Raw genomic sequence first — 15850 nt, forward strand, 5'->3', positions numbered from 1 at the left:
ACTACATTTAGTAAGAGTCTTTTTTACAGTGCAGTTTTAATGTTTTTTAAGGTCCCAGTTTTGCAGTCTTTTCTCACATTGATAGTCCAACTGAAGGTAGTGCCCAAAATTTTCAAACTTGATGCACAAGTTTGGCCACATAAATTTATTAAGTAGCCTTACTTATGAAAGGACTGGGCCCCACAACTTACATTGATTTCAGAAACTCATGTTTGAAAATTGTGGCTCATAGGACTATTCACGTAAGTAAATGTAATTTAGTGTAAAGAGCACAGGTTTGGGGTTTTGGTTGCTTGCTGTTTTTAAAACATCTTTTGAAATACAGAAAAAATATGCTTAGGCATTTTCAAGAATTGTTTCCAATGTCTGGTGTGTATCTTAACTTATTACATGCTGTCAAAAATTCTAAAAGTACTGCAGTAAGCACTGAGAATTGTTTTCCAAACATCCTCCCTTTGTGGTGCAAACCAAACCTCATGGTGTTGTCTGAACTAGGTGATGCTGTAGAAAGTAATCTGAATGATTTCCAAGAGGTGCTGATCAATATTTGGATGTCCACTATTAGACTTGGTAGGAACATGTGAGTGATTTAGGGAGGAGATAGAAACCAAGCTCATAAAATGAGAGGAAGAGACATTGCCAGGAAGTACACCTCCCAGCTTCACACCCACTTCTCTGTCCTCTTCCCTCCCCGCTGTGACACTCTGAACGACTGTCACACCTGATATATTAATGTAGTATTTTTCTCATTTCTTTGCCACACCACAGTATGCAAGTCTCAGATCTGATAATATTGGAGGCAATTGTGAAGAGATGTCAATAGGGAACTCATGGAAGGAATATTTTATTAATGAGTTACCCATGGTACTGGACAGTAAGATAAGGAAGTTTCATGTTGACCCAAAACAGAGGAGTAGTCTTCTTGATACCAGTGCCCAGAAGAGTAATTATCTGGGGGGGGGGGGGGAATATTATCCACCAGGTGCAATGAGTCAGCCCTTTTATAGCATCTTGAGCTCCAGAGGAATTTGGAAAACAGCCCAGCATTCTTGAGAAATCTCTGAAGGATGAGTATAACAAGCCAGTTGCCTTATTTCTGGAGGCCCTGTCTACCCTGCTCCATCCTCAATTTCTCTTCAGAGGAGGCTCAAAATCATGGAGCTGCTTCAAGGTGGCTTTGTACTTTTTCTTACTATGGCTATTTCACCATCCTGTGTTTTCATATTAATATGAAGCGGGTTTTAGCCCACGAAAGCTTATGCTCAAATAAATTTGTTAGTCTCCAAAGTGCCACAAGTACTCCTGTTCTTTTTGCGGATATAGACTAACACAGCTGCTACTCTGAAACATATTAGTATGGTAGCAATTAAACTTAATTTTTAAATTCAATGTATTCACAATAAGCTAAGTTGATAAGGAAAAAACATTATTGGCAAGATTCCTTTCTGACATCTTTTATGGATATTATTATTTTTCCCCCCCTAGCATAGCGTGGCCTTACGTCGGACATTCTTCTTTTGGCAGTGTAGATTCATCATTAGTCAGCGATTATATTTACAAAACATGCCTCAGTAAAGAAAGCAGTGGACAAAATTAACATATATAATTATTTTACTAAATCACATGTTGTTCCATCCATCCTTGAGAAAAATTAGTTCACCCTTAAGGTAACTTTGGTAATCTTTCCCCTGTAAATCTCCCAAAATTTAAAGAGAATCTAGATTATCTGATGGATCAATCACCACCACCACCAGTCTCTCTTGCACACTTAAGGTCTGCTTCTATTCCCATTAAAGCTGAAATTCAGTGGGGGTGAGATAAGATATGAAACATTTGGGGCCTCATCACCAAGTTATAAATGAAATTCTCCTTCCTGAGGACAGTCTCATTTGACCACTCCCCATTATGTGACAAGTAACACCTTTTAATGAAAATGTCTCAACATAACCTACCTCTGCCAAGCAAGTTACATGGTGCTTTCTGGAATTTCGGGGGGGAAGACGGGGGGAGGGATAGCTCAGTGGTTTGAGCATTGGCCTGCTAAACCCAGGGTTGTGAGCTCAATCCTTGAGGGGGCCACTTAGGGATCTGGGGCAAAATCAGTACTTGGTCCTGCTAGTGAAGGCAGGGGGCTGGACTCAATGACCTTTCAAGGTCCCTTCCAGTTCTAGGAAATAGGATATCTCCATATATTTAAAATTTAAAAAAAAATTAAAATTTAATTCTAATGTTTACAAACTGACTTAAAACATTTGTACTGCTGCTAATTATAAGTACCTCCCCTACAGTGCACCTTTCTTTAAGCATAACTATGCATGAATCACATGCCTGCAGATACAAGAAAAAAAGTTTTAAGACCCAGACAAATACCATTTCCCCCTTCAAGACCGAATGTTAACTTCGTGAAGAACCTTATCTATATCACCACAAGGCTCAGTTTTAAGACTGCTATTAAACTTCATTTTTTCCTATTTGGTATTGCACCGATCAACCAATCAAGTCTATGTTCTGTCTTATCATTGCTCATTCATCAGTAACATCAACTACAAAACATTCTGTTAATTAACATGGAAGTCATTTAAATAAAGTATTAGAGATCTAAAGTACTATACATAGATCCTTAAAAACGGTAAGGGTCACATCCAACCTTTCCCATATCAACACACAGAGGAGGAATATTTGCCCAAAATTTTGAGCATTCATGTGGCAGCATCCCCTGCATAGGGCAGAACCAATGGACGCAGCATGGACTGTAGGCCAGAAAGAAACACGTACACAGAAAAGACATGCCACTCCTCACAATCTCAAGTCTTAAGAGAGAAGTCAGTATATCTTTTTGGTACTCCAAGCCCCTTCCACAAGGGGAAGCCAGTCCTGGCAGCATGGCTAACTGTGCTGTCGATTGCTTTCCCTAGGGGGAAGGGGGTTTTCATGGATCAGGCCCTCCAATGGGGAAAGGAGATTAGAATAAATTTGCAGAATTATTGCTGCTAACAGGAGCATTAACATAAATACAGTATTCTGACTCATTCAGAAAGGAATACGCCATGAAGACCAACTCTTCCCTCCCTTGCAACTGGACTGTTTTCTTCCCAACATGCAGCAGTACCAGTAAGCAAATGGTAGGGATGGACTGGTGGCAGCACCACAGTGGTAGAAAAATACCACCACATAACTGCCTTTTCTCACCATTCCCATACCAGTCCACTTCCTCTTTATGGCCCCAATTCAGCAAAGCATTTCAGCACATGATTAAACCCATGTTTGTTCAGCAAAGCACTTCAGAGGGAGCTTAAAGTTGAGTACACACTTATGTGCCCTTGGTAGGCTTAACCATGACCTGCAGCCATCTGCAGGAAACTTAGAGGGAGGAGCACAGGTTGCAGGAGAGAAGGGTTTGGAGGAGGCAGCACAAAGCCAATTTGTTATTCCCCTAGCTTGAATACTAGCTGCAGTTGCAGCATGCCTGTAACTAGTTCTCTTAATAAACACCCAATTTAATGTTAGAAATGTGGAGTCGTTTCATGTTTTTACTTAGCACATCGTACATGAAACAGGGCCTAAAGTGAAACTTTTTGGTAAGTGGTTTGCTGAACAGGGATGGACTGCTGAATCTGAGCCTACACTCTTCCAGTGCCCCTCCATGCCACACTACTGAGGTAAGTGTGGGGCTTTAAGTCATGTCTTTTCTTTGGATAGATGTGTATTTGCTTATACAGCTTTCTGTTACAAAAAGCTTTGATAGGTGCCTCATATATCACAGCTTAAAATTAGTAAACTTTGTATGTTTTGCTTCCATTTTAAAGAAATATTGATCCAAGATTGAGACTCTTCTGAAACTGTAAGCAATTTAAAGTGTGCTAATACTTTTCTATAGCTTTCCAGCAGCATACACAGTGATCAATGGCTCAGCTAAATATGATATGTACAGTTAAAAGGTCATAAGTCAAGGCTAGTAGGCTTAAAATAATACCTCTATTTGTTTTGCAAGATGAGCGTGCAAGAAAGTTCTTGATATACATTCCTGATCCCTGCAGAAAGATTTCCGCCCCCCCTGTGTCCAACATTCCACATTAAATTAAGTACAGTTTGTGAGATAACATTCACCTTTTCCTCATGTGTCAGGTATTGGCAATTTCTGAAGGCAGGATACCAGACTTTATGGACCAAATGCTATCTTCCTGTTTCCTAAATTTATATTTATATAACACTTCTTCTTAACACTCATTTGTGCTTTTCTGTTCTATTACTGTAAGCAGGAGTTGTATTCAAAATCACAAAAATCTTGCTTCCTGAGCGCTTCAAGAAACATGATTCTGGTACATGTAAGTCAGCAACATTTTCACAAGAATTGGACTGACAGACAACTTCACATGCACACACGAATACCTAATCACAGCAAAATAACAAATTGGATAGATCTTGGAGCTAGACTGAATGACACCAGCTAAGGATCTAGTCCAATGTTCCAAATTTGTTGTTATAACATTCATATGAAGATTCAGTTTATATTCAACATAAGAAAGCTGAGATCAAAACAACAGGTCTATCAATTGTCTAGGCATTTCTTATGTGCCTATCAAAGGCCTCAATCCAATAATTATTTACATCCACTTTTCTTTCAGCCAGATTTTTCTTCCCACTGATAGTATGCACAAAAAGACTCAATAAATATCAAATTATTTCCATAGTCTTTGAATATAAATATTGTTTAAACTGTTTACCTTTCTTGCTTCTCTTATCATCTTCCTAATGGTTTCCTTTATTGTGAAAGGCTGTATTCGTGGTGGATGAAAAAGTAGATCAACATTTGTACCTCCAGATATTCCAGGCATCAGATAGGGCCAGCCCAAGTCAAGGTTCGGAGCTTCCACATCAGATTCAATAGGCCAATAAGTACCCGAGGAAGAGGTATCATCAACAGCATTGTCAGAGGAATAAACTGTGTTTTGAGGAAGTTTCTGAACTGTGTTCAAAATATAATTAATTTCTTCTTCTGCTAGGAACTCTGAACATCTCTCTTTGGAAAGAAATTCTTGGTAGGCTTCTAAACCTCCTTCAATTAAAGCATCAATAGCTACACGATACCATTCCTTGTAATGAGGTTCAATGTAATTGTCTGATCTGCATTCATCATGTAAAGATGAAAGCATAGATGATGTTTCCATTTTCACCGATATTTAATGACAAACCTTTTAAATTTCCATTCATGCACCAATGAAATGTACCTGAGAGGAAATTGAAAGAAAACAGTTAATGTTTTAGGCAATTTTAATGATAATACTTTAACCTTCTCTTCCACTATCTAAGGATTTCAAAGTGCTTTGGAAAATTCATCAAGTAAGCTTCACAAACCTAAGCCAAGTGGGTATTATTCTCCCCTTTTTCAGATGGGGAAACTGAGGCACTTGTGAGTTAAGTGATTTGCTGAGGTTCATATGTAGAGTCTATGGCAGGACTGGCAATACATCCGAGATTTCCTGATTCCTAGACTTGTAGTATAAACAGCACATGTTCTGTGTGTGGAGAATGAATATGTAAATTCCCTCCAGTCAATTGTTTCAATACTCTATGCTTGTTGGACCATACTTAAAAGTGTTAAAACCCCAGCCCTGATTCCTGCTTCTTTATGCTATAGTCTCTCATAATCCTCCCTTGTACACATACCTTTTCTCAGGCTTCTCTGAAACCACAGCCTTTGATGTCCTTATCTTTATCTACCTTTTTATTCACCATGCTGATCTAATCCTCTTGCTGCTTGAAGCAAAGCCAGCCTACCTCACTTTCATGAGTTACTTGAAACAGAGTTGTCTCCTCCCACATCTTGAATCAGACTATGACTCAGCAATCTGTTTTCTAGTTCCACCCTGCTCAGCCTCTGGAGCGGCTGCTTTTATCTTACTGTTAATTTAAAACAACAATAATAATAAAAAATCAGGAGTTTTTTATTGCTCACATAAATGTTCTTTTTTTCAATTAAACTGGAAGGGGGTTTGTGGCTGCTGCCACAGAGAAAGGGAGTATGTACAAGGGGAGTAAGTACATAAAGAATAGAGGGCCAACTTCTCCTCTCATTTACAGACATACAACTCCACTGAACTTCTACAATTTACTTACAATCCTTGTCCTAGGGAGGTAAGCTATAACTTGGAAACCCATGAGAGCAGTATGCAAGTGGTCAGGTAGAACAGAAAGCAGGTACATGGCAGAACCTTCCCAACCCCAATGGTAACAACATAATGTGACTCAGAGAAAGATAACCAAAGGAGAGTAGGGGAAGTTGGAAGAACAGCTATTGAGTGCAGAGTAACTTAGGACACAGATACCTAATGTGTTGCTAGAAAATTAACATGAAAATCCTTGTTGGAAGCCTATTTAATGATATTTTGCAGTAATGCATTATTTATGTAAATAATAAATGTACATATTATGCTGAACTTATTTATTGAGCACATAAAATATTTTATTTATATGTAGATCTTCCTAATGTTTTTGCAAGAAGTGCAGTGTTCATTTACTTTAGTAATCTACATTGGAAATAGCCTAAATAATATGAAAGTGCAACTGAAAATGGCTTCCAAATACCACTTAAATTAAGCCTAATAAAATACAAATTAAAAACTCCCTATAGCACACTGTACTAACTTACAGGGCCGGCTCCAGGCACCAGCTTCTCAAGCAGGTGCTTGGGGCGACCGCTCCGGAGAGGGGTGGCACGTCCAGGTATTCGGCGGCAATTCGGCGGACGGTCCCTCACTCCGCCTGGGAGCGAAGGACCTCCCGCCGAATTGCCGCTGCAGATCGCGATCGCGGCTTTTTTGTTTTGTTTTGTTTTGGCTGCTTGGGGCGGCCAAAACCCTGGAGCCGGCCCTGCTAACTTAACTGTAAAATCCAATGTTCAAATATTATTTATTTTCAATTCTGGATAGTAATCCAAGTAATATTTGTGTCTGCAGATTTGTTGGTCTTGCAACTAAATTCCTTCTAAGGGAGGAAAGATCAGCTGGATAAAGGAGGATGAAATAGGGGTGAAAAATTAAACCAAGACTGCTGTTGAGGAGATTGCTAAATCTGAAGCTTAAAAGAAATGGGAAAAGGCCAATCTGAAGCTTGCATCAGCCAGACACATGAAGGATTCAATTTGAATTCTGTCTCTGGGGCAGCAGAAGGAGAGATCATCACCCAAAATATTATGCTCTTGAGCCTGGGGGAAAAGGCGTGTTTTTTGCTGCTACTGTAATGGCGGATTTCAGTGGATAGCAGTAAGCTAAAGGAGGTTTGGTTCATGTCCACTGACTGAGAATTATGATGTGTTACAGTGGGAGATATGCAGAGGCTGATTATCCACTGCCTTGCACAGTGGGTACAAAGTAGGTATAAAATAGGAATAGTAACATCTTTACACACACTTTGTACAGATGCAAATGACTACACATGGTCCAAGGCTGTGGAGAATCAGTCCGTGATGCTTAAAGGAGCAAAAAAATTAAAAAGACAAAATTAGGCCTCTCATGAAGTTGAGATAGTATCACTTTGAAATCAATGTTTTGTGAACTCAAACAACAGGGCAACACTTTTTCAAATCTATTTAAGATCAAGAGGGAAAAGTTACTAAGTACAAAATTCATAGATATTCAACTGAATATTAATAGGAAGACAATTCACTAATGCAGGCTACTAAATTGACCAGTTAGTGCACTTTTGTAGGACTTTCCCAGGGGTAATATCACTCTAACCATTGCATTGTTAGTTTGATGGTAAGGGCCTGATCCTGATTCCACTGAAGTCACTCTCTCTAAGGTATTTCTAAAGTGGGTTACTACTGTGGTATCTAAGTGTTGTTGGCTTCATTTGTTCCACTATCCATTCCTTCTAACTAGTCTATGTAAGTCTCTGCAGTGGGGATTAAGGGAAAGAAGGTTTGGTTTTCTTATTTTTAATGGGCTAAAGACTCAGATGTTGTAGATTGGAGTTCAATTTAAGTTAATGGAGCTTTATAGATTTATTCCTGCCAAGCATTTGGCCCAACATTGATATTTTTCCTTTTCCTTTGTTTTTAAATAAGGACAGAGGGTTCTTTGGTTTTTGCTTGTTGTTTTATTGAAGAAAATGTATTTATTAAATATGACATACAGATCAAATGCAATTACCTGGGCTAAGACATACAGCAGCAGGCTATAAATACAATATGGCTCTCCATCTCAAAAAAAGCTGCAGACTTCTGCATTAATGAATTTTGTCCCACATAAGACTAATTATGTTTCTCAGAAAAAAAGTTGCTTATAAAAGTGTCAAAAGCAGCATCCTTTTAAGAAATTATATAAATTTCCTGTTTATCATAAGGAAAAAGAAGGCAGTCAAGGCAGGTGAGACACATGGAACATATTGTCTGGAATTAAGGACATCAGTGTCTGGTACGTGGATAAGTTCAGACAAAAGAAGACTCTCAAATTGAAGTGATTCTATCAAGTAGATATAGTACCATCTCTAACTCTCTTGCAATTGTCTTTTCCCATCCCCAGAACGTAAGAGTTATTGCACAGGAAGGGCACCTTGATGGAAGGTTAAGAACTTGTAGAAGGTACGCTAAAGAACAGAGATTTAGACAATTGGTCTGTCAGGCAAACTAAACTTTTCATATTTTTTATGGTGTATCAGCTAGTTAAAATTTCACTATATTAAAAAAGTATATGGTTTTGGTTTTTTTGAGATCTTTTTAATATAAATCAGCACAGAGATTAAATTGAGAAACAAAGTACGCTGACTTTTGAAAGATTTTTTTAAGTCCCTTCCACCACGTATATTGTTTCTGTACAGTGGGCTTGAGTCTTCAAAGACTCATTCTCAGGATTAATCCTTACATTAGCAAACCTATTACTGACACAGCTAAGGATTTGCAGGATCAAGCCCATAGTCTGAGGTTTCAGTAATTTGCCTAAACCCATCTTCCTATCTTTGTATATGTCAAATGCACTTTGATTAATCAGACTTTGTGTACATACTTTTAAAACAGACTGGCTGTGAGAAAGTTGTCAGGTACCTTCTGAGATATACTGTCAACTGTCAATTCCAGTGCTTTCCCTATGTTTAGTTGCGTGCACATGACATTCACTGTATTAGCCATCTTCCACTTAAGGACATAGGGACTGGATACTTAACATTGGTCAAGAAAGAATTTTCCTACCAAGAGCTGAAATGTGCTTCACTGAATGAATAGAGGATTTGCATTTCAGAGCACGTGCTCCAGCTGAATCAGTTAGTATAGTATGTAAACTCTGCATGCATCCTGCACAGGCTTGCTCATTTTTGCTCACGCTAACAACATACCCCACCCTCTCCAATGTTGCTACAAGCAGCATAGCAAGACAAAGCTTGTATTTTGGGAAGGAAGTGGAAATGTGTGTCTTCGTAGAAATGGACTTACAACATGTTAGCCTCCACAAAGATGACAGATGGATGGCAGACATAGAAAATGCAAAATAAATAATGAGTCCTGCTCCATATTCAGGCCCCTATACATTGCACATTACTCTAGGCAATGACCCACCTGTGGGTATATATCAATGAGACAACGCACAAACATCTCCCTACATCCCTCACCTCTATCACATATGATGCTTGTGGATTTTATGGCTGTTATTGGAACAATACACCTTTAAACCAATTATTCCTATTATCAAAGCTATGGACAATACACAAGAGCCTTATTCAGCCAGTTGCTAACAGAATAGGTGTTTTATGACACTGCATTCCCTACCTGGGTAGTGCCTTTCCTACCAAAGGATCCAAAATGCTCTATTACAGTCAGAGAAAAAGTAGAATTTAATAGGGAAAAGTTGAACATCATTTTTTCTGTAGGATAGAAAATTAAACTTGTTGACACAAATATGAAAACTACCAAATGCTGATTGACCTTTAGGAGACTAAACCTGTGGTAGCTATGGCCAGAGCTGGAAAAGTTTCTATAAAACAAATAGGAGAAAGACCCAACCAACAGTGATTGTATAGGTGCTCAATAGGTACAAAGAAGTGCAGAACAACTCACTATTTACTTCAGATGGGAAGCAAAGAAGTGGTAAAAGCTGGAGTGAGTTCTACTTGCATCCTTGCCTCCAAGAAATTTCAGGCCCTACAGTAAGCCTGGGGGAAAGGACCCAATGGCAGATACCTGGGGCAGCAGAGCAGTTGTGACCATGGAGCCCTTCAGAACATTGCTTTCAGTGGACTTAGCCAGCTGCAGGTATGTTACCTGCTGAGTGAACTCCCTGGCAGTGGAGGTGATGAGCTGCCCCAAGACATGACCAAAACCAGTGTGGTGTTAGCGGTGGGGTGCTAAGCCGGCAGGCTCCACTCCATGTGACCCAGCCTGTTAGTAGCTATTTGACCAGTTCACTACTTGGGTGGGTGTGGCGAGCGGACAGGCTCAGAGCAGACCAGAGTGGGCTGTCGCCCCTGCAGCACGCAAGCCCAGGCTTGGAGGAGCACAGAGTGCACCCACAGTGGGGTGTGCGTGCAAGGCAGGTCCCGCCCTCCACAGCCAAGCTTGGATTTCACAAGGTCTGGCCCTTTCTGCTGAGACAAAGCCCAGCTCCTGGGCACGTTTGTCCCAACAAGTCTGCAGCTCAGAATGGGGGGGGGGGCTGCAGCACCCAGCCTCTGCTATAGCTCTGCCCACAACCCCCTAGCCCCTTCCTCCAGCTCTCACTGCCCTGCCCCAAAGTTGTCCCCTTCACACCCCCTAATGGCCCACCACCTCCCATTGCCCTAACCCCGCTGACCACCCAGCAACTCGCCCCTCTGGTCCTTGCTCCCCCCTGCCCAGCCATCGCCTCTCTTCGTGGGCGCTGCACGCCCGGGGTCGCTCCCAGGGGCTCGCGCCGCAGCTCCACTCCTTTGCTCCCCTGGGCCCGGGCTCCGCTTTCAAACCCGCGCGGCGCTGCTGGGGACTGCGGGGGAAGGGGCGGGGCGGGGCGAGCCGGACAAGCTAGCCTGGCCGTGGGGAACGGTCCCCGCCGCCCCTCAGCCCGGCAAGGGACTGGCGGCGAGCGGAGCAACCCGGGGGGCAGGGAGCCGAGCCCCGCTGCCCCCAGCCCCTGCAGAGGGCGAGGAAAGATCCCACTTACGGTGCCGATCCCCCCCGCGCGTGGAAATCGCCTCAAACCGCGTCTAGGGAGCGTTTCCCAGCCCGAGCCCCTCAGTTACCCGAGAGTCACGTCGGAGCGCGGCGAAGTGCAGCCGGCCGCAGGTACTTCCCGGCGCTCTCAGGAGCGCGCTGGGTGGGGAACCAAGTTGGGACATGCCAGGAGAGTCACACCAAACCCTTCGCAGCAGCCACGGGAGCGGGGCGAGGAGCTGTGGGAACGGCCAAACCCCGCCCTGAGCAAAGTACTAGGCTGGGCCCCTGGCACCGGCCACGTTGGGGAAAGGCTGCTCCCGACGGGGGGGCAGCCCCCTGACTTGGTGTCTTGCACCGGGCAGGCTGGGGGCAATAAGGAAGCGGAAAGCTCACCGCGCCCCAAAGTGCCTGCAGGCTTGAGTTAGGAGAACGGGGCACATGCAGCCCTGCTTTAATTAGCAGGCACACAGAGAAATGGGGGAAAGAAAAAGTAAATGTAATAGTGCAGTTCTTGGGTGGCACCTGCACTCGGGAAACTCAAACGGTGCATGAAAAAAAAAATCAAAGCTAGAAGGAGTTGAGTAAACTTTTCATTCATCAGCCGTTGGCTTTAGACTTTCAACACAGAGTCCTTTTCTGGGATGAAGAGGTTTTCAAGCGGATTCCAAGAAGATGAAAGGAAATGCAGCCTTCCATTGGCAGACTGATTCCTAGATGGAGAGTTATATTTAAATTAAACTATTTACTTACTTAATTAAAGTTAATTTTGGTGCTCACTATAATGCTCCTTTGTTGTGTTTTGGGAGGTAATGGTGGCTAATGGTTTAGAGAAAGGGAATAGGCATTAGGACATCTGGGATATATCTAGCCTGCAAATCACATGGAGTACCTCATCTCAGAAGCCATGTCAACTGGTTTGGGCTCAGGAGGCTGGTGCTGTGGAGTTAAAAATAGCAGTGGAGAGGTTTGGACTGGATCCTGGGCTCTGTGACCTTCTCCCATTGCAGATTTGGAGCCTTAGCCCAGCTGTCTACACTTGCACTTTTAGCCCCACAATCAGAGCTCCAGTTAGCTGACTCCAATAAAAGACTGGTGGCGTGGCTGTGGCTGCAGTGTAGGCTGACACAGCCCCTGTCTCTATTCCTAGCTATGCCCCTGACTTTGACAGAGAGCCCCACATCAGAATATCCCATAGCTCTGTAGCTGGAGCACTCTCCTGAATGGTTTAATGAAAGGGAGCTAGTAGTTTAGAGAACATGTTTAGAGTACTCACCTGGAATGTGGGAGGCACCTGTTCAAATCCTTTCTGCCCCTCTAGCAAAGGAGGGGGAATTGAACTTGTATCTCCCACATCCTAGGTAAGTGCTCCATATACAAGAAGGGTTGTGTGGTCAGCATCACCTGGTGTTTTGTGGGGAGCTAGGGAGGTACCTAACTAATTCTTGCAAGAAGCATCTAAGCCAGTTGACTCCAGAGGTATGTCTACACTGCAAAGAAACCTCAGGCCTGAGCCCAGAAGTCTACACAGCAATGATACAGCTCCTGAGTCTGAGTTGGCTGGCATGAGCCACCTTTAAGTGTCTAGTTGTTGTGTAGACCATACCCCAAGCAGCTGCTTCTCATTGGGGGATTACTAAGCACCTATCTAAGGGTATGTTTACACTACGAAATTAGGTCGAATTTATAGAAGCCGGTTTTATAGAAATCGGTTGTATACAGCCGATTGTGTGTGTCCCCACATAAAATGCTCTAAGTGCATTAAGTCGGCGGACCGCATCCACAGTACCGAGGGTAGCGTCGACTTCCGGAGCGTTTCACTGTGTGTAGCTATCCCACAGTTCCCGCAGTCTCCGCCGCCCATTGGAATTCTGGGTTGAGATCCCAATGCCTGAATGATGCAAAACAGTGTCGCGGGGGGTTCTGGGCACATGTCGTCAGGCACCTCCCCCTCCATCAGAGCAACGGTAGACAATCGATTCGTGCCTTTTTACCTGGGTTACCTGTGCAGACAACATACCACGCCAAGCATGGAGCCCGCTCAGCTCAGCTCACCGTCACCATATGTCCTCTGAGTGCCGGCAGACGTGGTACTGCATTGCTGCACAGCACAGCTAATTGCCTTTTGGCAGTAGACGGTGCAGTATGACTGGTAGCCTTCATCGGCGATCTGGGTGCTGGCAGACGTGGGGCTGGCAGACATGGGGCTGCATTGCACACAGCAGCAGCCCCTTGTCTTTTGGTAGAAGATGGTATATTACGACTGGTATCCATCGTCGTCGTACTGCAGTGGCTGTCAATCATAGGCACCTGGGCAGACATGCTCAGTCCTATCGAACTGTCTTGACGATGATGGCTATCAGTCGTAGTATGCTATTTTCTGCCAAGTGCCCAATATTTTCTGCCAAGCACCCAGAAGATGCCGAGGGCTATCATGCTGCACCGTCATCTGCCAGCTTAAGATGTAAAAAATAGATTTGTTCTGTATTCATTTGCTTCCCCCTCCCTCCGTGAAATCAATGGCCTGCTAAACCCAGGGTTTTGAGTTCAATCTTTGTGGGGGGGGGGGGCATTCTGTGTGATAGTTGTTTGTGTTTCTCCCTGATGCACAGCCACCTTTGTTGATTTTAATTCCCTGTACCTGTACGCCATGTCGTCACTTGCCCCTCCCTCCCTCCCTCCGTCAGATACTAGTTTCGCGCCTTTTTTCAGACCAGACGCCATAGCTAGCACTGGGATCATGGAGCCCGCTCAGATCACCACGGCAATTATGAGCACTATGAACACCACGCGCATTGTCCTGGAGTATATGCAGAGCCAGGACATGCCAAAGCAAAACCAGGACCAGCCGAGGAGGCGATTGCAGCGTGGCGATGAGAGTGGTGAGGAAATTGACATGGACATAGACCTCTCACAAGGTACAGGCCCCAGCAATGTGGAAATCATGGTGTTACTGGGGCAGGTTCATGCCGTGGAACGCCGATTCTGGGCCCGGGAAACAAGCACAGACTGGTGGGACCACATCGTGCTGCAGGTGTGGGACGATTCCCAGTGGCTGCAAAACTTTCGCATGCGTAAGGGCACTTTCATGGAACTTTGTGACTTGCTTTCCCCTGCCCTGAAGCACCAGAATACCAGGATGAGAGCAGCCCTCACAGTTGAGAAGCGAGTAGCGATAGCCCTGTGGAAGCTTGCAACGCCAGACAGCTACCGGTCAGTCGGGAATCAGTTTGGAGTGGGCAAATCTACTGTGGGGGCTGCTGTGATCCAAGTTGCCAGGGCAATGAAAGACCTGGTGATATCAAGGGTAGTGACTCTGGGAAACGTGCAGGCCATAGTGGATGGCTTTGCTGCAATAGGATTCCCAAACTGTGGTGGGGCGATAGATGGAACCCATATCCCTATCTTGTCACCGGAGCACCAAGCCACCGAGTACATAAACCGCAAGGGGTACTTTTCAATGCTGCTGCAAGCCCTGGTGGATCACAAGGGATGTTTCACCAACATCAGCGTGGGATGGCCGGGAAAGGTACATGATGCTCGCGTCTTCAGGCACTCTGGTCTGTTTCGAAAGCTGGAGGAAGGGACTTTCTTCCCGGACCAGAAAATAACCGTTGGGGATGTTGAAATGCTATCGTGATCCTTGGGGACCCAGCCTACCCCTTAATGCTATGGCTCATGAAGCCGTACACAGGCAGCCTGGACAGTAGTCAGGACCTGTTCAACTACAGGCTGAGCAAGTGCCGAATGGTGGTGGAATGTGCATTTGGACGTTTAAAAGCACGCTGGCGCAGCTTACTGACTCACTCAGACCTCAGCGAAAAGAATATCCCCATTGTTATTGCTGCTTGCTGTGCGCTCCACAATATCCGTGAGAGTAAGGGGGAGACATTTATGGCGGGGTGCGAGGTTGAGGCAAATCGCCTGGCCGCTGATTACGTGCAGCCAGATACCAGGGCAGTTAGAAGAGCACAGCAGGGCGCGGTGCGCATCAGAGAAGCTTTGAAAAAGAGTTTTGTGACTGGCCAGGCTATGGTGTGAAACTTCTGTTTTGTTTCTCCTTGATGAACCCTCTGTCCCCCCCCCCCCCCCCACCCGGTTCACTCTACTTCCCTGTAAACCAACCACCCCACCCTCCCCTCCCCCCTTCGAGCACCACTTGCAGAGGCAATAAAGTCATTGTTACTTCACATTCATGCATTCTTTATTAATTCAATCACACAACTAGGGGGATAATTGCCAAGGTAGCCCAGGATAGGTGGGGGAGGAGGGAAGGAAAAGGACACACTGCAGTTTAAAACTTTAACTCTTATTGAAGGCCAGCCTTCTGATGCTCAGGCAATCATCTGGGGTGGAGTGACTGGGTGGCCGGAGGCCCCCCCACTGTGTTCTTGGGAGTCTGGGTGAGGAGGCTACGGAACTTGGGGAGGAGGGCTGTTGGTTACACAGGGGCTGTAGCGGCGGTCTCTGCTCCTGCTGCCTTTCCTGCAGCTCAACCATACGCTGGAGCATATCAGTTTGATGCTCCAGCAGCTGGAGCATCGACTCTTGCCTTCTGTCTGCAAGCTGACGCCACCTATCATCTTCAGCCTGCCACTTGCTCTGTTCATCCCGTGATTCAGCACGCCACCTCTCCTCTTGTTCATACTGTGCTTTTCTGTAGTCTGACATTAACTGCCTCCACGCATTCTGCTGTGCTCTTTCAGCGTGGGAGGACATCTGGAGCTCCGTGAACAT

General features: G+C 44.4%; 1 protein-coding gene across 2 annotated transcripts in view; it reads right to left on the bottom strand.

Moving 5' to 3' along the window:
- The window catches only part of FAM83B (family with sequence similarity 83 member B), a 73636-nt gene extending 68468 nt beyond the window's left edge, over positions 1-5168 (bottom strand). For both annotated transcript variants that reach the window (XM_024216501.2, XM_024216500.2), the window contains exon 1: positions 4725-5168. In XM_024216501.2, the coding sequence (XP_024072269.2) occupies positions 4725-5168 (444 nt within the window). The remainder of the gene's footprint in view (positions 1-4724) is intronic.
- Positions 5169-15850: the final 10682 nt, after the last annotated feature.

The sequence above is a fragment of the Terrapene carolina genome, unplaced genomic scaffold, assembly GCF_002925995.2.
Source record: "Terrapene carolina triunguis isolate 2854851 unplaced genomic scaffold, T_m_triunguis-2.0 Scaffold42, whole genome shotgun sequence".
Classification (NCBI taxonomy): domain Eukaryota; kingdom Metazoa; phylum Chordata; order Testudines; family Emydidae; genus Terrapene; species Terrapene triunguis.